At 41.9% G+C, this 23,533-nt stretch overlaps 2 protein-coding genes across 2 annotated transcripts in view; one reads left to right on the top strand and one right to left on the bottom strand.

The window, feature by feature from the left end:
* Positions 1 to 5,369, bottom strand: part of MRPS27 (mitochondrial ribosomal protein S27) — an 88,617-nt gene extending 83,248 nt beyond the window's left edge. Inside the window, exon 1 of the mRNA XM_055332110.1 lies at positions 5,272 to 5,369. Coding sequence (XP_055188085.1) covers positions 5,272 to 5,344 — 73 coding nt within the window. The 5' untranslated portion in view covers positions 5,345 to 5,369. The remainder of the gene's footprint in view (positions 1 to 5,271) is intronic.
* A 78-nt stretch (positions 5,370 to 5,447) lies between these two features.
* Positions 5,448 to 23,533, top strand: part of PTCD2 (pentatricopeptide repeat domain 2) — a 30,849-nt gene continuing 12,763 nt past the window's right edge. Inside the window, exons 1-7 of the mRNA XM_055332807.1 lie at positions 5,448 to 5,565; positions 6,642 to 6,734; positions 10,780 to 10,909; positions 15,129 to 15,246; positions 18,076 to 18,154; positions 18,586 to 18,677; positions 21,116 to 21,229. Of these exons, the coding sequence (XP_055188782.1) occupies positions 5,454 to 5,565; positions 6,642 to 6,734; positions 10,780 to 10,909; positions 15,129 to 15,246; positions 18,076 to 18,154; positions 18,586 to 18,677; positions 21,116 to 21,229 (738 nt within the window). The 5' untranslated portion in view covers positions 5,448 to 5,453. The remainder of the gene's footprint in view (positions 5,566 to 6,641; positions 6,735 to 10,779; positions 10,910 to 15,128; positions 15,247 to 18,075; positions 18,155 to 18,585; positions 18,678 to 21,115; positions 21,230 to 23,533) is intronic.

Genomic DNA, 23,533 nt, shown 5'->3' with positions numbered 1-23,533 from the left:
TAACTATTAAAAAGTGCCTGCCCTTCAAGTGGATTATCAAAAAAAAAAAAAAAGATGTTTTGGCATAATACATTTTTATAGGAACATTTTTCATGTATTTTTTTCAAAGCACACATTTTCATAGAAACAATGTTATGAACTGTTACATTCCTAGATGTGCCAAGAAAGATGAATAAAATCCCATGGCATTAGCTGTGTAGTTGTGCAACAGGTCAGGAATGGGAGACCTGAGATTTGGTCTGAACTTTACCAGCTGGTAGAAAATTAGGGATTCTGCAGTTGGAAATGAAAGAGCTGAACTTAGTAATAGTTAACATCCCTGCATGTTCTTACACAGAGCCAAAAGAATAAATTCGGCTAACCCATTCATAATTTATAGCAGCATTTCTATGCAAACTGGATTCCAATTTCTAAAACCAGGAAGGTCTCTCCTTTCTGTGGGAAACAGGAGCAGCTCTTCTGTATGTGACCATAAGCTAAGGACTATTAAGCTGTAAACTTCAGGGTATCAGTGACTTATTCTCTATTATTATTTCCTATTCTGTATTTCTTCTTCTAGCATATGCTTCTAGCATAAGAAATCACCCCTTCCTCTTCTGGAGTCAGAAAAGACAATGATGTTGGTCAATGTTCAAAGAGTTTTGAATTGGGAGACAAGCAGGGGAAGCAATGGTGGAGAAAGGAATCCAAGGATGCCCTTTGGGTACAGTTGTTCACAGGGATCACATGAACTGAAAACAAAAAATAGGAGACCACTAAATCTACAAAAGGTAGGCCCAGCACCCTTTATATACATGAACTTTTTAATATTTGCTTTATAAAAAAAGTAACCAGTAATCACTTTCCACTTCCATTGAGTGTAGAAGAAAAGGATATGGGTTTAAGGCTGAAGAAATTTGGCAAATGGAAAATTTTCCTAGACCAATGGAAACCAATCATAGATGTAGGAAAAAGTGGCCAAGTCTAGCGGGCAGAGTAAGGACCCTCCAAAAGATAGCCATGTCTTAATCTCCAGAACCTGTGCCTATGTTAGGGTACACAGCTAAAGGGGATTGATGTTAGATATGATTAAGATCACCAAATCAGCTGATCTTAAAATGAAGGGATTGTACTGGGTCATCCAGGTGAGCCCAATGTAATCATTGTAATCATTGATTACAATGGGGGGGACAGGTTGTGTGATATGTGGAGAATGGAGTGATGGAAGGCCTTGACTTGCTCATGTTGAAGATGTTTAAAAAAGGGGAGGATCAGCCAAGAAATGCAAGTGATCTCTCGAAGAGGGAAAAGACAAGGAAGCAGATTTTCCCCTCTAGAAATTCCTGAAGGAAATCTCTTTCAACACCTTGATTTTAGAAGAGTAAGACCCTATGTTGGGCTTCTGACCTACAGAACTGTATGATAATACTTGTTTAAACCACCTAATTTGTGGTAATCTATGACAACAGCAATAGGAAATTACTATACCTTAACAAAGACAAACATTTCATTTCTGTAAACTTTTTAAAACAAGAGGTTTATCATTCTGATACTTCACAAATGACATCACTTAGAAATATCTGCATTTCTGTATAGTAGGTGGAAAGTCTTTATATCAACGTTAGAATTAAAGATTTCCCATCAAGTCAGACAATGTTAAATTGGGTGAACAATGGTTAAGTGGAAAACATAAGCCAATTTCCCAAACTTTAATGCGTACGTGAACCTTGATAAAATGAAGGTTCTGACTCAGCAGGTCTTCAGAGGGGACAGAGATTCTGTATTTCTAATCATGTTCCACATGATATGTTGATCTTCACATTGAAGTGGATAAAACAACAACTCCCTCACAGGTTTAGGTCCGTGAGCCTGATTAGTCCCACTCTGCATATGCCGCCCAACAGTATATATAAACCTTGCTTATCCTTCAGTTAGCTTTGGGGGAGCCAGTCTCTAAGATAATTCTCCACTATAAAAAGAGGTATTCTCTCTCTTTAATTAAGATACCTGTGAGGACAAGAATGTCAAAGTTTAGTGAAAAGTGATAGGCTCTATCTATATAATTCATTTTATAGTCACTTTGACCTTCAGACCAATGTCCCCAAACATGTTTTCCATCCAGAGAAAAGCAGTGATTGTCGATACAGATACAGAAAGTTGGAAAGTCTTAAGCAGGAATCCTTACCTAACTAATGTAATGAAACGTGGCCAAGTTACAGTCTCTGAGTCTCTTTCATCGTAAAATAGAGAAATGGTGCCTACCTTGTATCACAGCTCAAATGAGGGCATGTTAAATGCCTACTCGGACGTTCACTACATAATAGGTCCCAACAGCTTTCCTTTCTCTACTCTCTTCGTATTATCTAAAGCACTCCTCTAGTTTGTACCAAGTACATTCTTCCCTTTCTTATCCTGTAATGGCTCAAGATGTTTTGCTGACTTGAAAGTCAATCACCTTATCTGCATTCTCCAATCCTGGGTGGTCCATAACGCACTATCCTGCATACTTCTATTGCTTGTCTTCGGGCTTCCAGTTCCTGATTTCAAGACTTCTTTCGTCTATGGTCTAACTCAGGGCTTACTCAGTAGAACCTAATGATGGAAATGTTTAATTCTGAGCGGTGCAAGGGGAGCCAGTAACCACAGGTCTTTGCTGAACACCTAAAATGTGGTTAGGATACCTAAAACACTATTTCTTTACGTTTAATTCCAATCGCCACATAGCTCGTAACTACCACAGTAAGGTGTAATGGATTATAGGTTTACCAGTTTAACAAAATGCTAACGGAAAATTCTTTCAATTCACCGTTACCTAATATCCACTCCCTTGCTAGAATGACTGCCCCAAACACTATGCAACCATGAGAGTCTCTCTGATAAACAATTAAAGGGCTTGTAAAAATTTACTAAGTTTAGAGATCCCTGGGTGGCGCAGCTGTTTGGCGCCTGCCTTTGGCCTAGGGCGAGATCCTGGAGACCCAGGATCAAATCCCACATCGGGCTCCCGGTGCATGGAGCCTGCTTCTCCCTTTGCCTGTGTCTGCCTGTCTCTCTCTCTATCATAAATAAATAGTAAATTTTTATTTTTTAAGTTTAAAAAGCATTTACTAAGAGCCATAAGTAAACATTCTAGAAATTAGGCACAGCAGCTAATTCTTACCCAGATGCCAGGTCCTGCATGTAACACTTTACCCAACGTGTGGCACTAAACATTTTCACCTGCTAGGTCAACCGGTTAATCCTCATAAAACCTGGTGGCCAACAATGAGGCTTCGTGTCGATATTTATTTATTTATTTATTTATTTATTTATTTATTTATTTATTTATTTATTTATTTATTTATATTAATTTATGATAGTCACAGAGAGAGAGAGAGAGAGAGAGGCAGAGACACAGGCAGAGGGAGAAGCAGGCTCCACGCACCGGGAGCCCGATGTGGGACTCGATCCCGGGTTTCCAGGATTGCGCCCTGGGCCAAAGGCAGGCGCCAAACCGCTGCGCCACCCAGGGATCCCTCGTGTCGATATTTAATAGCTGTTCCTAAAGCCTTGTGAGCAGTGTACATTTTTTTTTAAAGATTTTATTTATTCATGAGAGACAGAGAGTGAGAGGCAGAGACCCAGGCAGAGGGAGAAGCAGGCTCCATGCAGGGAGCCCGATGTGGGACTCGATCCCGTGACCTGGGGGTCACGCCCTGGGCCCAAGGCAGGCGCCCAATCGCTGAGCCACCAGGGCTGCCCCTACGTGTTGGTTTCTAACAGGAGCTGGAGAAGGTATGCTGGAAAGAGCAGACAACAGGCGCTGGAAACATCAGTTGTGATTACTGCATTTTAGTTTTATAATCCTGTACACGATTTTTCTTATATAAGTCCATTTTTTCCCCCGACGTCTGTCAACAGATCCGTTTAAAAACCTTTTGAGTGAGGCGCTCTTTTTTTTTTAAATTTTTATTTTTTTTTATTTATTAATGATAGTCACAGAGAGAGAGAGAGAGAGAGAGAGAGAGAGAGAGAGGCAGAGACACAGGCAGAGGGAGAAGCGGGCTCCATGCACCGGGAGCCCGACGTGGGATTCGATCCCGAGTCTCCAGGATCGCGCCCCGGGCCAAAGGCAGGCGCTAAACCGCTGCGCTACCCAGGGATCCCCTGAGTGAGGCGCTCTTTACTCAAATATCCTAGCTCAGTCGATCCTTGAATAATACCACATTGCACGGGTCCACTTATACGGATTTTTCCCCCCAATCAATCCAGTCTTATAAATGTAATTCTCCATAAGGTTTTTTTTTTAAGTTTTTTTTAATTTTTTATGATAGTCACACAGAGAGAGAGAGGCAGAGACACAGGCAGAGGGAGAAGCAGGCTCCATGCACCGGGAGCCTGACGTGGGATTCGATCCCGGGTCTCCAGGATCGCGCCCTGGGCCAAAGGCAAGCGCTAAACCACTGCGCCACCCAGGGATCCCTCCCCATAAGGTTTTGATAACACTTCCTAATATAGGCTACAACTACATAAAACATGTGTTGATGGACTGTTGTGGGTAAGGTCAACAGGAGGCTTGAGTTTTGGGGTAGAGTGGCGGGGTCAAAACTTAAACACAGGGGACACCTGGGGGGCTCAGTGGTTGAGCATCTGCCTTCATCCCAGATCGTGACGCCGGGGTCCTGAGATCGAGTGCTACATCGGGCTCCCTGCATGGAGCCTGCTTCTCCCTCTGCCTGTTTCATGAATAAATAATTCTTTAAAAAATCTTTTTAAAAACAAAGACTTCACAACTTTTCAGCTGCCTGGGGTCCTGCCTTAACTGCTGAGAGGTCTAAGGTTCACCTGCGCCTTAGAGATAGGTACCTGTGGGCTGGATACAGAGCAAGGTCACTGAAAGGTTGTGCCCCGGGCCACCACGTAGTGGGAAATCAGTTCTGAAACGCTTATCCTACGCGGAGCCCGAAGGTCTCCTCAAGTCTGCGGAGGTGAGGCGTCACCCTAGGCCGACCCCCAAGGCCCCGAAGCGGGTGTGGGGGGGGCACGTCCTAGCTCTGCGGCGGGCAGCGAGGAGATGGCCGCCCTGATGCAAAGCCCTGCAGGTCACCTGCAAGAGCGCGGGCGCCACGGCCTCACTGCGCACACCTCCCAGGTAAGGGGACGGGCCCGAGGCCTCCCTTCCTCCCCCGCGCCACCCAACGCTCCAGCCACGAGATCCCGGAAGAGCTTCCCGCGCGGTTGAGAGCCCGCAGCTTCCCGTCGCTTAAAGGAAGAGTCTCAAGGTGCCTACTAAAGGGGGCACCTGCCACCCACCTGCCAGGGAGCGCGAAAGCAGAGGCACGTTCCGGGACAGAAGGCAGCCGCGCCGCACCACGGGCGCCGCCATCTTGGAGCGAGCCCCTCCCCCTCCCCCGGCGGCCGCGCAGGAAGGGGTGTGGTCACGCGCCGACGCCCCGCCCCCTCGCGGCTCCCGTAGTTGGCGCGGCCCGGACAGCATGGCACCCGTGGCTCGGCTGCCGGAGCGCGGGCTGCTGCGGGCGCTGCGCGGCTCGGTGCTTCCTGGGGCGGGAGGCTCCGGCTCCGCGGGCTGCCGCTGCCCGCTCGGAGGTATCCCCGGACTCTGGTGGGGACGGGAGGGAAGGGAGACGGGCGCCTCCGCAGCCGTGGCTCGTTGGCTGGAGCCGCGCCCCCGTCGCCCCCCGTGTGCCTGGCGGGCCGGGGGCGGCCGGGCGGGGGTCTCGACCTGGGCGCCGTCGTGGCCGCCGTTGCCGGGAAGCCCACCCCCCGCCGGGTCTGGGAGCCGAGGCCTTCGACTGCGAGCTCGGGACCCCGGCCCTGCTGCCGCTCACATCCGAAGGACCTCGCGCGGCCAACTCTCTTCGTTTGTAAAATTGCCCCTTATTTACTAAGCTTTATGGAAAAAACGTGAATGTGCCGGCGAGGGGAGGGGGTAATAGTTGGCGCTGGAGCGGCAGGGTCCCGGCGGCCTCCAGGCTTCCCGCAGTGAGCCGGTTACAGCCCTGCGGGAGGGGGTCTCTAAGTGGGCGGGGCGGAGCCTCCTAAAGAAACAATGTATCTCTTCTACTTAGAGCTGCGGTCGGCGACTTCTGAGACCCCTTGAGGATTGAGGATGCAGACCGGCCTGTTCGGAGGGGGTGTAGCTCCTCACTTCCCTACTGGGCAGAACCAGGAGGGCCGGGGCGGGGGGGGGGGTGGTCCACACTCCGCGGTGGGCTTTGCTTCCGCCAGCTCGGATAAACCAAAACGAGATATGCCGGTTTGACATTTAAGCCGTGACCTTTCGTGGTGGGTTTGGTTTGTTTGTTTTTAATTAATTTTTTTTTAGCCCTTTGCGATCCCATAACTAGACGGGGAATGTACATTTATGTTTCACCTCCCAGGTTCCTCTCCGCCCTTCTCCATACAGTAAATCAGTAGCTCCTTTCTTAGGCGCAAACGCACCTTGCTGAGAATCGGAATTCTCCGGTAGCCTAGAGATGCACACATTCCCACCGGTGCGACCCTATTGGTAGCTGCCCAGTGGGAGTATTCGTATTGACTGAAGATCAGTTAATCTGATCTTGTATTAACTGAAGATTAGAAAGGGAGTCAAGTTCTACTCCTGTTCGTGGAATGTGAGACCACAAAAAAAATGGTTTTACTTTTTTTCTTTAATTTTTTAGCTAAAAGATACCTACTTACGGATAATACTGTGAAGTTAAAAGAATTTCAGCATAAGAAGGTGGCTATTGCGTCTCATCTTCCTGGAACCAAAGGTAACTGAATCTGTTTTGTTAGTTGTTTCGGTGATGTGTCCTTCAAGTTTTTTTCTGTCTTAGTCCCTATTCAGTGTCTTTCGGTGACCTTGTGCCTGAGAAAAAATTGACAGGGTTTATTCTTCATTTCATAGTCTACCCTTCAATGTGCTTTTTCCCCCCCTTTTAAAGATTTTATTTATTCATGAGAGACACACACAGAGAGAGGCAGAGACACAGGCAGAGGGAGAAGGCGTGGGACTCGATCCCGGGACCCCGGGGTCACAACCTGAGCCAAAGGCAGACGCTCAACCGCTGAGCCCCCAGGCGTCCCTCAATGTGCTTTTCATCTCACTTTCTACTACTGCAGACTCTACAGCTCTCCTTTTGCCACTTTTCCCAGGATCCTAAAGAAATGCTAAAATTAGTGTTGGAACCAGTCCTCTCTAGATCCATGCCACCCAAACTCAGGGTCAGGGATCAGCAGCGACTGGGAGTTTCCTAGAAATGCCAAACTTGAAGTCTCAGACTGTTAATAATCCTGAGAACTGCTCAATATGATTAGCTTTCACATTTTTGATGCACCTCTGAGTCAAAGGTACGTTTTACATAGTATCTCCAGTATATACATATGTGTCTATATACTAGTGAAATACAGTGGAACAACACTGTCCAGTGTGTGATGCATTTTTTTAATATTTATTTGAGAGGGAGTGAGGGTGGGGGAGAGAGGGATAGAGGGAGAGAGAGAGAACCTCAAGTGAGTTCCTTGCTGAGTGTGGAGACTGACACAGGGCTCACTTGATCCAGTGACCCTGAGATCCTGACCTTACCAGAAATCAAGAGTTGGAAGCTGAACCAAGTTACCCAGGTGCCCCCTATGATGCATTTTCATATTTTTCTACTCTGCTGAAAAAGTCAATAGGCTAAAAACATTTTTTTTAGATTATCAAAATATTAGTCATTGTTGAGCCTCAATGATAGACACATGAGAGCATAATGTCCTCTCTCTATTTTTGGGTATGTTTGAACATTTTTATTACAAATAGCTGAAAACACACCACCACGCTAGGTTTTAATTCCTTTCAGCATCTGAGAAATCTTGATGAGTTCATTCCCTCTCTCCTTCATATTTTTTCCAGTACTTTAATTTCTTTATGAACATAGCAAGATTCTCCTCTCTTGAAATAAATTTAGTTTGTCCCAACTGGCCTTTTCAAATCTCCTTCCTCTCACTGTCAAATGCTTATGAGCACCTAATAAACACTTATTGCCCGTAGCCCTCCAGAAATCTTTCCTGACTCCCCACTAATCCCTTGCTCCATTAGACCACCTGTGAAATGACAAGATAATCCTCAGAAAGTGAAGGAGGAGATACAAGTCTCCAGCATAGGGAGACTCAGTCTGGATTTTACTTCAGTCTCCTTTTTTACTCCTAGTCTTTTGGAGCTTTGTGAAGTTGATAGAATCAAGGGTTCACGTCATTTTTCTAGTTAGATCTAGTTGTCATAGTCATTCTGAAGCTATGACAGTTGTGCATATGTTATGGAAGGCAATTAATGTAATGAGTGCCAACCTACTCTATGGTCAGATTGATGTTTATAAAATCATGTCAACGTTTCTTTATAAGAACCCACAACGGTCCTCTGTCATATACCACATTGTGAGCACACCTCCCTGGCTTCCTAGCTCCTCCCTAATGCACCTTACCCACTCTGTTCCTGTTAATCTAGTAGCAGGTCTTTCCCCACCACTTCTCCTCCCCACCTCCCCACCCCTGTCCATTCTGTGATAGTATTCACGCGGATTCTCATACCAAGAATGTTCCCCCACCTGAGTTTCTCCCAACCCCTTCCTTTCTCCCTGGTACTTCTCCACTTTAACCAGACTTGCTCTGTTTCTGCCACCCTGATTTCTCTTTTCTCTATCATGTGTGTAGTTGGTCACATGTCTCCTCCTCCATTATTATTTTCAGATAACTTTGTGTAGATGTATCTTGTTTTTGTTTCTCAAATAGGCTAAGTTCTTTCTGGACAGGGACGATAGCTTAGCCTTCTTTGTGTTATAAACAGTTAAATCATGATTATTTGTTTTAAAATACAAATTACATCTGTTGAAATTTTGAATTCTTTTTTAAAGATTTTATTTATTCACGAGAGACACAGAGAGGCAGAGGGAGAAACAGGCTCCATGCAGGGAGCTCGATGCGGGACTCAATCCTGGGGCCCCAGGGTCACAACCTGAGCTGAAGGCAAACGATCAACCGCTGAGCCACCCAGGCGTCCCAGAAATTTTGGATTCTTAACGATTATTGAAAAGTATAAGATATAACGTCATCGGGGCAGCCGGATGGCTCAGCGGTTTAGCGCTGCCTTCAGCCCAGGGCCTGGTCCTGGAGACCTGGGATCAAGTCCCATGTCAGGCTCCCTGCATGAAGCCTGCTTCTCCCTCTGCCTCTCCCTCTGCCTGTGTCTCTGCCTCTCTCTATGTCTCTCATGAATAAATAAATAAAATATTAAAAAAAGATGTAACGTCATCCCATTAAAATTTTTTATATTTGTATAGAAAAAATAACATTTTTTATATTAGAAATTGTTTAGAAATAGTTGACAGAATGAAAATGAGAACAACGTGTATGCTTATTTCATAGCAGTTACTATGCTAGTCCCTGTGCTAAATACTTAACGTACATTATCTCCTGATGCCCCATGAAATTTCTCTCATGGTTCTCACTTTACCCATGAGGAATCAAGTGTCACCGACAAGCATCTCCCCATAGCGTGCAAGTGGCAGAGCCCAGGTCTCTTCATCTGTAAAACCTGTAACCGTGATGTGGTTCTGCAAATAAAGATTGGAGGGTCCACAGCATTAACTTAGACCAAGTGGGTCGTCCTTCCTTATAAACTAAGAACAGTGTCTACCTCCCCTTTCCAGTGTGGTGTTTTAATGTGTATGCTGCCATTCTTTTACGCAGCCTTCCTTCAGAGCTCTAGGTCTTGGAGCAAAACCTATAGACTTCCCTTGGCAGCTCCTGATGCCGAAAACAGCCCTGTCTTCTAGAAAGCAGAGGCTTCTTTGGTATTGGCCTTGCATCTCACCTCTCATTCTCCTGACAATCTGGTCCCTTCCTACTGCCAAGAAGCTGTGTTTCCTTTTGGTGTTTGTCTCCACAGTTGATCAGATACAAGACAGGACACAGAGAATAGAGTGTAATCACCTTGATGTGATTCTGTTACGGAGAGTGTTTGCTGCTGTTTAGAGGGCAGTTTTTTACCCCCTGCCCATTTTTACCCTCTGCGTATTATGTAGTACTGTGGTTTGCTTTCTGACAATTGAGGAGAGGGTCCAAGAGAAATGAGAGGTAGTGTTGAACCAAATGAAAGAGACAAGAAGTATTCCTGAATTATGTGGCTCAACCACTGGGACAAATCCCCATTCAGTGCACATTTTCCTTTCCTGCCAGGTACCTTGCCAATTGATGGTGTATATGTCTTGCTTATGTGGTTTTTTTTTTGTTTGTTTGTTTTCTGTTGGGTCACCTATAGGTACAGTTCTTTGGGGGTAAGCCTTTGGGACCTTAAACTTTGACTGCGGAGCACCCAGGTAGTCAAAATTGCATATTCTTGTGTTCCTAACTCCAGAGATTATATGTTAGCAAGTTTTGGATGGGCCTCCAGCCTATGCCCCTGTAGCACAGATGGTTTGCTTCATAGACTTCCTGTGACAGGTTTTTTTTTTTTTAAGATTTTATTTATTCATGAGAGATATGGGGGGGGGGGAGATACAGAGACACAGCAGAGGGAGAAGCAGGCTCTATGCAGGGAGCCTTACACGGGACTCGGTCCTTGTCTCCAGGATCATGCCTGGGGCTGAAGGTGGTGCTAAACCACTGAGCCATGCCCCTTGAAGAGACTAGCTGGTAATGGGAGCTGCGTGATCTTGAGCCCTTCTCCATGCCCCTTTGCAATGTGCTGGGATCCAGCTTCCCCTTCTCCTTGAGGTCAGACTCTTGACAGTCCCAATCAGCCTGAGCGAAGACTGCTATACTCTCTATGCTTTCTTCCAGCAACCTATCTGAGAAATGTGGAAGAGAAACTGACTCATAACAAGCTCATCTTGAGGGAGGAGTTGAGAACCTTGCTTCATTTATGTGATTCCCGGGATGATATGGAACTGGCTAAAAAAGCCATCTACAGGTGAGGCATTTCCTTAGAAATCTGCCAGCATCAGTCTCTTCTCACTCTGTTTTTTTTTTTTTTTCTGCACAGTCTCCTCCACTTAACAAGCTTTCACCTATCACTTACACATTGATGACTTTCAAATCTCTTGTCCACCTGCCCCTACACTGAGCTCCAGACGTTTACATTCATTTGTCACACATTTACTAGATTCCTTCCATATGCCAGGGACTGAGGATAGAAACCAGAATTGATGCATCAAGAAATCACCAGCCTGATGAACTCTGCTTATATATCCCCTAGGTCTTCACATTCAGCTTATGCAAATTGCTTCTTTTTGCTGTGTGTTCTGTTGCACCATCCACTCAGGACAAAGACTGGGGAACCTCCTTCCCCTACTCACATTTGCTGTCTTCCCTGATGGGATAAGAAATCCCACTGCTTCCGCTTCCCTGGTATCTCTCATCTTTTCGCTTTCTTCTCTTTGTCCTCATTACCAGTGTCTTCGTTCAAGCCTCATGGCATCTCACTTGGATCACTGCAGTGGACTCCTAGCTCGGCTCCCTCCTCCTGGCATGGTGCCTATTGGGTTCCACTGCCTCATCTGTTGTCAGTGCCCCATGTTGGGGGAACTCACACGTAATCATAGTTAGCTGTTAGGAAACCCAGCAAAGCTTTAGCTTACTAGGACAGTATATGACCTGAAATCAATAGGCTTCATTTCTGAAATTAAATTCATGTTTTTTTTAAACCATTCTTGAAAGATACATTTCTATACATACACCTGCATTTATGTTATACGTTTATAGAGAAAAATGCAAGGTGTTCATATATAGAATACTGGAAGAATATGTACCAAAATAACTCATTCTCTAGGAATTCTACTTTTTTTTGTCTATTTGCTTTTTTTTATTTCTCAAACTTGTCCATAGTGGACATTATCAATTTTGTAATAAGAAAAAAATGAATATTTTTAAAAAGGAGAAAAACAAAATCATTCTAAATTCATTGAAAGCTTGAAAAAAACATCAAAAATGTAGAAGTGTGTCATAAATTCTGATACTTCAGTTGTCTCTTGCTGCATACCAGAACTTAATGGTGTAACAAGGTAACTATTATTTTTCTATTATCTATTATTACTGTGGATCAAGAATTGAAGCCAGTTAGCTCAGCGCTTTTTGCCAGTATCTGCTAAAGTCACTTGCTCTTTTGTAGTCACCTGCTGGCGAGGCTGAGCCGGAAGGTCCAAGATGCCCGAGTCCACGTGTCCCTTTTCCCTTGGAGTGTCTCAGCATTTGTAAGTCTAGCCTAGGCTACACTAGCAGCCAGCACAGGTGGAAGCTCCAGAACTGGCACAGCTTCACTCCTGTCACATTGTCTTGGTCAAGGCAAGTTACCTGGAAAACTCACACGCAGGAAGAGAAGTAAGGGTTCCACCTCTGAATGGATCAGCTACTATGGATATTTTTGTTTATTTTTCTTTTATGTGCAAAGATGGTGTGATTTTGGTAGGGGTTTTTTTTTTTTACACATTTCTAATGATTTTTGTATATATATAATAGTGTTTTCTAGTTAATATTATAGTATAAGTGTTTTTACTTGTTAATGATATACTTAAGGATTATATTTTAATGGCTTTACAATATTCCCTTGTATGTCAGGTGTTTTAATTGTTCCCCTGTTGACTGAATTGATTTTTCCTAAGTATAAATAATGGAACTCTATGCAAAACTTACTCTGTGTTTTAGAGATGATCAGAAGATAGGAATCTTTTAAAACTTGTCGATACGAGGTGTTGGATTATTTTCCAGAACGGTAATGCTAATTTACAGCCACAGGGTATTAGGAATCCTAATTCTATTTCAATTTCACAAAGTTAAATCACTTGAGGCCCTCTGGCCTGTTTTACTGTAAGTCTGTTTTTACTATACAAAGCTAATTTGATGCTGATAACTCTTCCCAGTTGCTCTCTTCCTTTTACTTCTGGACAGCTGGAAAAGCGTTCTCTTGCTGAGAACCAACCAGTTTAGAGAGAACCAACCTGTTCTCTCTCTTGCTGAGACAGGCACCCCACTGCTGGGGAAGAACAGTGATGAGCAAGAACATAAGCTCTTAATTAAGTCAAAAATAAGGAGCAACTTAGTCTATCAATAATCTTGCCCACATGCTGTTGTATGGCATATAGGAGATTTTTAGATTCTCTAATTGCAACATTTCTTGTCAAGAAGAGGTAATATATTATCTCTGTGAATTTCCAGCATTTTTTATTAGTATAAATGTCCTCTAAATTGGGAAAACTGTTATTTTTGCATTGGTTTGTTTTTAATCTGGTGCAAATTTTTCATGACACTATGTTGGAATATATTGATTCTATTTTTTTTAATTTTTTTTAATTTTTATTTACTTATGATAGTCACAGAGAGAGGCAGAGACACAGGCAGAGGGAGAAGCACGCTCCATGCACCGGGAGCCCGATGTGGGATTCGATTCCAGGTCTCCAGGATCGCGCCCTGGGCCAAATGCAGGCACCAAACCTCTGTGCCACCCAGGGATCCCGGAATATATTGATTTTAAAGGTGTTTACCATGGCATACTACATTTCTTAAGAGATATGGAAGGTTTTCCGTGTGCTAGGCATGGTCATCTCATTTAATCCTTACAAAAATCCTTTGAATTGAACTTTTATCTTCATTTACAGAAGAATAAATTGAGGCATAGAGTAGTTAATTAATTTGCTCATCCTTATGCAGTTAGTAAGCAAAAAAGCTATGACTTGAACTGTAGTTTGGAATCAGTCTAAAAATCCATTGTCACTATACCAAATTGCTTTTTAATAACTTAATTCTTTCCCTCCTCAGTATTATTGAGGTATAATTGAGAACTAAAAATCATGTGTATTGACGGTATACAACTGAAGTTTTGATATAATTTAATTCATAACTTGTAATGGAGCAATGAGTATATTTTGTTACTTATATGATTTAATTATAAAATGTTATCTTTAAAAGCACATATCCTTGGGGCACCTGGGTGGCTCAGTGGGCTAGGTGTCTGCCTTCAACTCAGGTCATGATCTCAGGGTCCTGGGATGGAGTCCCGCATCAGGCTCCCTGCTCAGTGAGGAGTCTGCTTCTCCCTCTTACTCTGCACCTCTGCCTCCCCCTGGTTGTGCTCTCTCTGTCACTCATGTGCTCCCTCTCTCCCACTCTCTCTCCCCCCCTCCCCCACCTCTCTCTTTCCACCTCTCTCTCTCCCCCTCTCTCTCTCCCCCCTCTCTCCCCCAAATAAATCTCAAAAAAAAAATTAAAAGTACATATCCTCATTCTATTTTGCAGTATGTATGTTTAGGACACACTATCCGTAATGTTACTGGAACTTTCCTCTCTGATTTCAGCAGAAGGATAAAAAATATTCTGTTTTTAAAGTCTGCTTCTTTCCCTAGTTATATGATTTACTCATATAATGAATCTTAACTAAAATCTGGTTTACATGTCATCATGAGATAATTATTTTGTAACCAGATTGTCTTCTTGGTGTCTAAAACAGGAAGAGTTGGTTATTGAAAGTAAATTTATGCTAGCAATTTTCATTTCTGAGGTTCTCACTGGTGGACTATTTATAGAAATCTCAAGCCACAAACAAGATGTCCCTGTCTTTGACATTAACCTTTTCCTAAAACTGAATTTCAGAACAGCGTTTAATTTGTTTAGCTAGGTGATGGTAGCTCACATAAACTTTTGCCTGAGCAGAGAAAAAGAAATGGGTCTAAATTGTAAAGTCCATCTGTAGGTTGTCTGCTATCCTGTTGGAGAAGTCAGATTTGAGGAGACAGCATAGCATCAGTTCACTGCTTCCATTTGTTCCTCTCTAGATGGGGTCCATACAAAGAGTGCCACTGTTGTGGGCTTGCTGATGAAAGGTCCCTGTTACTCCCTGACGTATACTAATAGTCCTAGCAAGTTGTTAATAAATTGAGAAGATGATTAAATGTGCATTTTTCCATTCTTTTATTTAACATGATTATATGAGCCTCTGACAAACTGTTTATTTAAAGGCCTGGTACACTTCTGCACTCCAGAGTTCCTCTAATTATCCTCATTTCTGTACTTTTCTCCCTCCAGACTGAGAGTACCTCATGCTTTATTGTGTCCACAACACATACCATAGTATACGCCACAATCTCTTTCCTTTTTCCTGTATCCTACCATTTGGCTCATTGAATCATTTTGCTTACCAGGTACCATGCAGAGAACAGAAATGTCACTTTCGGAGACTATAAATTTGGACCACTTTTCATGAGGTTGTGCTATGAGTTGGATCTTGAGGAATCTGCACTGGAACTCATCAAAGACCAGGTTATTGTCTCCTGATTGCTTTCTCTGACAATGTGATTTCCTTGTGCTGAGCATGGGATGTTTTTAGTGATATTAGCGAAGACTTCCCTCTTACCCCACATTATTTCTGGGTTTGATTTTTCAGAGCAAGGCTGCTGGGCTGAAGGAATCAGCACTTACCTGCATTTTAAGGTTTCCTTGGAGTCTATGCTATGAAAAAAGGCCTAGATCTTTTTATATAGACGTGTAGGATGGGTGCAGAAGATCTGTATGTACAAATTACAAGATTTCTGCCTGCTTTGGGTGTGACCTGCTACTGACCTCCTCTCTGAGAAGAAATTAGCGGGCAGTACTTTAAGGCTGGTTGCCATTTTAAGATTTCCTTTCCTAACCTTTACCTGTGCTTCTCCTGTGTTGTAGTTTTTACTTCTGGTTGATGGCCACATCATCAAGTGCTTTTCAGAATACTATGGGACCTTCTGATTCTTTTCCTGAAGCAAAAAATAATTATTTTTGTAATTATTTATTGATCAAATACTTACTGTGTCCTCAACACTGTGCTGCAGCACTCACTATGCCTATTTTGTTTCCCACCGACCCTGCTGAGGTAGATCCTGATATTCTACCCATTTTACAGATGAGGAAGCTGGGGCTTAAAGACATGGTCAACTCCTGCATGGTCAGAAACACTTATTTTGGAGCCAGGGCTGGCCACCTGCGATACTTTTGTAATTTTTGGAATCCTCCTAAGTGGTCTGTCTTGTACTCTTTGTATAAACTATTCTGTCCATGTTGGAACTGTTAGCTCTTGGCTTGCCCCTCTTTTAAGGACCCCCATTTTTTAGAAAGATGACACAACAGTGTGGATTTGTTTGAGCCTGTTTTTTTCATAAAAGAAGAAATAGACATATTTTGCTATATTAAAAATCTGCAGGAATCTAATGAAATCCCTACTGCTTGCTTATCTATAGGAGGTAGAAGTACTAGAAATTCTCACTTTTTACTCTACATTTTTGTATTGTTTGACTATTCAGTAATCATGTGTTGCAATTAAAGGAAAATGAAAATTTTACTGTAATGATAGCCATGAGTATAATGATAAAAAGAAAGAAAATGCAACTTCACTTTTTTTTTAACTTTAGACTCATGTATGAAATACTCCTATACAACCAAGTTTCCTAGAGCAGCAAAATAAGCCAGATTTGAGTCCAGTGACCTAAAGCCTAATCCTGTTTCCACTCTTAATTTAATGTGTCCTCTACCCAGAACCCTGTAGTGCTGCCAGTATGGTAGCCACTGGCTGCATGTGTCGTCGATAGAGCCCCTGGACTGTGGGTGGTTCAAACTACATGTGCTGTAAGGGTAAAATACAGGATAGGTTTCAAATGCATAGTATAAAAAAGAAAAGATAAAGTACTTTGTTAAATTTCTTTTTTGACTACATATTGAAATTATATTTTGGATTTAGTGGGTTAAGGAACATTATTAAAACTGATTGCATATATTTTTTACATTTTTTAATGAAGCTACTTGAAAATGTAGAACCACATAGATGGTGTACACAGTGGACAGGGCTCCTGTGGGGTCTTCCCATCACACTTAGAGTAGAACTCAGACTTAGAGGCCCCGTGTGGTATCTCATTGCCTGCCATTCCCCTTGCTCACTCCACTCCGGGCCGCCTTATTCTTTTTGAGACATGCCACACCTGTGGTTTCAGACCAGCATGGTCTATATCCTCATCATCGGGGCTCTCATTTACTTTATTGAGGTCTTTTCTTAGAAGGCCTTCTCTGACGACCTTGACAGCCTTCTATCATCATCTCCGTCCCTTTTTCCTGCTTCATTGCTCTTTATAGCCCTTAGTAATAACTTGAAATTACATTTTTACTTTTTGCACAGGTTTTACTGACTTGTACATTGTACATTGTCTCCCGTGCCAGAATTTAAGCTCCACTAGATTATAAGCTTCACTAGAGTTAGGCAGGGTTATGTATCTTGTTCATCATTCCTTTTATTTTCACCTCTTAACACAGGTCTGTATAGTAGGTTCTCAAAATAAGAGCAAACTTGCACAAGGCATATTCCAATAGCCATTAGGCTGTTGCATTATCATATTAAAAATGTTGAGGGAAAAAAAAAACTACTTTTGGTGAATTATTTCAAAAAGTGAATAACTATTATTCATTTGCCAAAAGAGGATCATAGTTGTGTAAGACTCTTCTTACTTGGTCTTCAGGATACTTATACCTGCCATTTCATATTAATGTGCTGCCTCCCACATTCCAGGACCACTCCTATTAGGGTTAGTTGGTTTGTTTCTCCTAAGCACAGGAGAGCCATGGTTTTTTTTTTGTTTGTTTGTTTGTTTGTTTGTTTTGGGGGGAAGGGGTTATTTTTTAAGATTTTATTTATTCATGAAAGACAGAGGGAGAATGAGGCTCCCTACAGGGAGCCTGATGCAAGACTTGATCCCAGGACCCTGGGATCACGCCCTGAGCCGAAGGCAAATGCTCAACTCCTGAGCCACCCAGGCGCCCCAAGAGCCACGTTTAATGAACGTGTTCTTCAGTGTATTCCTGAAACTCAGAGAACTCTTGCCATACCTCTTGTCTCATGTTTGGTGTGCTCGTTGCCAGAGGCATGACAGCCAAAAGAGTGGGCTTATTTTTTGAAAAATAAATCGTGGTGTTTCAGAGATTTATTAGAGAACTCAGGGGACCAAATGGATAAAGTATACACAAAAACGAGTCCTGTAAAGAGAAGATGGGAGAATAGGAATAAGTACTTACTTAATAGTTAAAACTTTTAACCAAACTGCTATTGGTGTGTGTGTGTGTTTTTTCCCTCAGCATTTACGGGGTTTCTTCTCTGACTCCACATCATTCAATATTTTGATGGATATGTTGTTTATCAAAGGCAGATATTCAAGTAAGTATTGGAATTTATGTTTGCTGAAAAATTTTGTCTTTGCTGGTATGGGTATAGCAGTTAGGAAAAACAATGGACCAATAAAAATGACGCTTATATTCCTGATGAATGGCTGAATTACAGAGACTTCATTCTGTTAAGTTTGAAAACAATCTTATTGCATCTCATGCCATGCCTTATCCTAAACACCTTAATTTTACTTGCCTTGAAAATATAATAGATTTTAAAATATTTGTTCTTGCTGTATGAGTTGATGGGTTTTTTTAATTTAGTTAATTGCTAAATGACATTGACAGTTTTTATTATGCTTCTGGAACACACTTTTCATTAGATGGTGCTGAATAGATTAGAACTCTGGGGATCAATAGCCAAGGATTCTGAACTCATTGAGATGCATTTAACATTGCCCACCCACTTGTCACTTTTGGTAGGTGCATTGGAAGTACTGATAGAGATGAAAAACCAAGATGTGAAGTTCAACAAAGATACCTATGTCCTTGCTTTTGCTATTTGCTACAAACTGGTAAGACTGTCTTCCCTTAACTTTTAGAGCACTGTGGGTAGTGTTTGAGAGAATTTATTTTTTTCTCTACAAAGAAAATTTTAGTTCCTCTGAAGTCTTTTTTCCAGCTGGTACAGATATTTCAATTTTAAATGTGTTCTTTTTTAGAAAACTCAAGTTAGCCATATACACAGTTTTACCATGGGAAAAGCAATTTTATCATCTTTCACCCTTCTCTGGCAAGTATGTAGATAGGGAGAACAAGAAACAGTATGCTGGGTTCAAGCTCTGTTGTAGAGCTGGTCCTCTTGTTATCAGGCTCAGGCTGGACTCCACTAGACCAGTCTTCTCTGTAGTTCTCTCCCATGGAAATCTGACCACCCTTTATTGGTGAACTCAAGGGCTTCTTTATTATCTGTACATTTTCTATGGTTCAAAGTTGGAAGTAATGTTTATTGCCCAAAATTGTTTAATTGTGCTCTGTTTGTATCACCTATGTGACATCACTGCTTGATGCAATTTTAGGTAGATGGATATTTCATCCTCACCCCTAGAGGCTAAGCTGGAGGCATTTTTGTATGCCAGACCTAAGAGTCCCTGGTAAACAATAGATCTTTAATAAATGTATGTGATATTAAAATGAACTCTTGGATGACAGAAAACATGACTTACAAGCCCATATGTCATTACTGTATCAGGATTGTTTTTTGTACTTAGAAACTATTTCTGCCTTACTGATTGAATGACTCAGTGAATAAATAATTACTGATAGAGTGCAGCGACCAAGGTTCTATGCATTACTGTAGACATTCATGTCATTTAAACTTTGGAAACTTAACAGAACCTTATGGCAAAAATGAAGGAACACTAGGCAAGGTGAAGAACATGGGCCGTTGAAACTCATCCCTAAAAGTGTAGCGATATCAATTTTCCAAAACAGAGAGAGTAGGGTTATAGTGTAAAGAAAACCATCCTGGAAATTGAGAAACTTGGAGTCTAGTCTCAACTTTAGCATTAACTGGCTTCAAAGTGGTCACTTCATTTATTTGTGAGATGAAAGGGTTGAATTCAAGAGCCTCAAGTTTTTACTGTTAAAAGGCCAGATAGTAAATGCTTTTAGGCTTTAGAGGCTGCGTATGGTCTCTACCGCATATGGTCTCTGTCACATAGAGTAATTTGTTTTTGTTTTTACAAACCTTTAAAAGTATGAAAACCATATTTAGCCATAGGCTAGGCTTGGCCTGAGGGTCTTAGTTTGCTCATTGCTAGATTATTAGGTGATCCTTTTTATTTTTTAAAGATTTTACTTATTTATTTGAGAGAGAGAATGCATGAGCAGGGAGGGGCAGGAGGGGCGAACAGGACCAGGACAAGCAGATTCCACTCTCAGTGAAGCCAGATGCAGGGCTCAATCTCACAACCCTCTGATTGTGACCTGAGCCAAAACGAAAAGTCGGACCTTAACTGACTGAGCCATCCAGGCGCCCCTATGTCATCCTTTCCAGTCATAACCATTTTCTTACTCTGTGAAACAAAGAGCCAACCAAATATGCAACACTAGAGCATCAGCTTATTCAGCGCTGCAATAGTGAGCTTTCTGACCTTCGTAGAGATGCCTCCCTGAGTGCATAATTAAGCAGAGAGAATTTAATTCTGATATTTGGGAAGGCCAGATGACGTTTCTCCCCTATATTGTGTCTAAAAATAACTTGTTTCACTCAGTGGGGACGAGCGTTGAAAAATAGAACTAGTCAGCCAATAGACATTGCAGGTCAATTCTGGGAACTGTCTTTGCTCATCAAATTCAGGTTTTACTTTAGGTTTTGAGTTGTAAATCATGTCATGATGAATAGATATAGATGCAAAGATAATGCTGTTCTCATAAAGCTAATCACCTGTAGCATGTATAACGGAAGAAGATTCCTTTTTACCATTGCTGTCTGCCGGCTTGTGTGTCATTCATGTTCTTGCATTTTTTTCAAGATCTCTATTTTCATGGGATTCCTTCCTGATATACATTCCTGTATGTGTCTGTGTTTTCAAGTACTTATGTGGATATTTTCAGATCAGAAATCCTATCTTTTTAGTGGTGCTGAGCTTTACTCTATTATTTAATAGAGTAATGGACTGAGTTTTTACATTTTTATATTACGGTACTTGGTCTAGCAACCAATCTGCCTGGATACGAAGAGACCTGTACGCTTGGTGGTAAAAAGGCCCCAATTCAGAAAATTGACAAAGAGCTTTACCAATGAAGTTAATGTAGATTTGAACTGCTAATGTGTAGGTAATTAGCTCTGTTTGCATGCAGTCTCTGTATGGCGCTTAATCTGTTAAGTGGCTTGAGATAGCCTCTGGGAAATTCTTACAAAAGGAAGTCTGAAATACTGAGCACTATTAAACATTTTATTGAACTTAAAGATGCATGACATTTACTGAGCAAACCTGTCTCCTGCCAGAATAGCCCTGAATCTTTGAAAATCTGTTCTATGTTAAGAGAAGAAGCCCTGATCAAAGGAGAAGTCCTCTCCAGGAGAGCATCTTGCTTTGCTGTGGCATTAGCTCTCAATCAGGTAAGGCTTTGGGGTGCACTTTGGTGAACTGAGAGTGGGAAGACTTGACTGCTTTCATTTGTTCTTTTTATTTATTTTTTCCTTCTAACTGTATCCCAAAGAAAAAGTTCCCATAAAGAGACCAGTGCCTTTGGTGCCACAGCAACCTACATCCATACCGGTGTCTCCAAAGGATGTTTTTGTTTACAGTTGAGGACCTAACATGCATTGTTACTTAGAAGGGAGCTGGTCAAGATCTGTGGAGACTCAGTGAGGGAAGCTTTACTCAGAGAAATGCAATTCAAGTGAAAATTTCAAATGATTGGGTTACTATGTAGTGTTTTCAGAACAGTTGAACTTAATACTCTCCAAAGTGAAATTTACATGAAATGAATGAGGAATCCTGGATCAGCTCATTAAGTGGAGTCATCTTCTATTTCTTAGGGAAACCCCAATTCTCTTACTTGGAAGAGGTTTCAGTGATCTCTTAAAATAAATGGAGGCAGCTGGGGTCAGAGAGAAGAGAGGACCTGCCTGCTGTCACAAGCAGTAAAGGACAGTTGGAGCTGGAACCCTGGAATGCCCCCTCTTTGAAGAGCCCTTCCCAAGAGGGTCCCGTTTGAAGGCTTAGGAAAATGTGAAATACGTTAAACGTTTCATATGTGGTAAGAGGAGATTTTAGGGCAGCAGAAATAACCAGTTTATTTATCCAGCTGGTAAAGTACGGCTGGAGAATCTTGTTTTTCTTGAATTAGAAATGAAAATATCAGGGCGATCTATTCTTCTCTCACATTTAGATCTTTCATCCATTTTGAGTTTATCTTTGTGTCTGGTATAAGAGAATGGTCTGGTTTCATTCTTCTGCATGTGGTTGTCCAGTTTCCCCAGCACCATTTATTGAAGAGACTGTCCTTTTTTCAGTGGATAGTATTTCCTGCTTTGTCGAATATCAGTTGACCATAGAGTTGAGGTCCCATTTCTGGGTTCTCTATTCTGTTCCATTGATCTGTGTGTCTGTTTTTGAGCCAGTACCGCACTGTCTTGATGATCACAGCTTTGTAGCACAACTTGAAATCTGGCATTGTGATGCTCCCAGCTCTGGTTTTCTTTTTCAATATTCCCCTGGCTATTCGGGGTCTTTTCTGATTCCACACAAATCTTAAGATGATTTGTTCCAACTCTGTGAAGAAAGCTCACAGTATTTTGATAGGGATTACACTGAACGTGTAAATTGCCCTGGATAGCATTGTCATTTTCACAATGTTTATTCTTAGTAATGCTGAAATTAGTATATTTTCTTTTTTCTCGTTTTCCTTCTTCTCCACCACCCAATTCTGGTTGATACATTACCTCTCATGGAAAGAATATAAGAGAAAGTATGCCTAATGCCTTGTCTTCATTATACAGGGTCAGAAAAATAGCATTTAAAACTGACAAATCAAGCATACTTAAGAGAAAAATGAATACCCTTCCCTCTTCAGAGGAAGAGCATTCCCCAAGTTCTTGGTATTTAAAATTGTCTGTTTTTTTTTTTTTTTTTTGGCTTGAACTACATTTTGACCAGACATAAAATTTTGAGATAATATAGTTTTTCTTGGGGTTTCTTTATCCATTGCTCTTCTGTCTTGTAGTGTAGAGTATCGCTGTGGAGAAATCTGAGGCCTGCCTAATTTCTTTTTCACACTTCTGAGTTACTTGATCTTGTTTGTTTTTCTCATTACTGTCCTCTGTATCTATGGACATTTCTCTATTGAGATTTCTTCAACTGCCAGTTATTTTCTGATCTTGTTTTTTTTCTGATTTTTATGTCCCTTTTCTCACTTTTTTTTTTCCTTCTAGTATCTTTTTATAGATGTGTGCTGGTGCATTTTTGAATACTGGTCATTGAAAACAAGTTTCTTAGACCAGCTGCTTGCAAGAGATTCATGTCAGAGACCAGAACCACGTTGTCATGCTGTAGACTAGTAGGAACTTTTTTATGTATGCATTTTGTCTATAAAATAAGATAGGCTTTCTTTCTCCATGGCTAACGGAATAGGACAGTGGTGGTTTTCAATGAAAAACCTTATTCTCTGTCACTACTGTAGCGATGGACTGTTTCCTACAAATACAGCTTATCTGTTTAAATTCTTGGTTAGCCTCACCTTTGCCACAAGAAGGGTCCAAAGGACTTCTCATTACTAGTCCTGAATTCCACTACCATCACTATAAAACAGGAATTCAGATTTTGTACTTCAGGGTGTACCCCTTGCCTTTGAGAACTACTTGGTAGGTAGGCTTTTGCTGAGATCAGCAGCAATGTTCTTAGCACACTGCTTTGTGCAG

The sequence above is a fragment of the Nyctereutes procyonoides genome, unplaced genomic scaffold (genome assembly GCF_905146905.1).
Source record: "Nyctereutes procyonoides isolate TBG_1078 unplaced genomic scaffold, NYPRO_anot_genome, whole genome shotgun sequence".
In the NCBI taxonomy this organism is placed as follows: Eukaryota; Metazoa; Chordata; class Mammalia; order Carnivora; family Canidae; genus Nyctereutes; species Nyctereutes procyonoides.
This window is presented reverse-complemented; position numbering and strand designations above follow the sequence as displayed.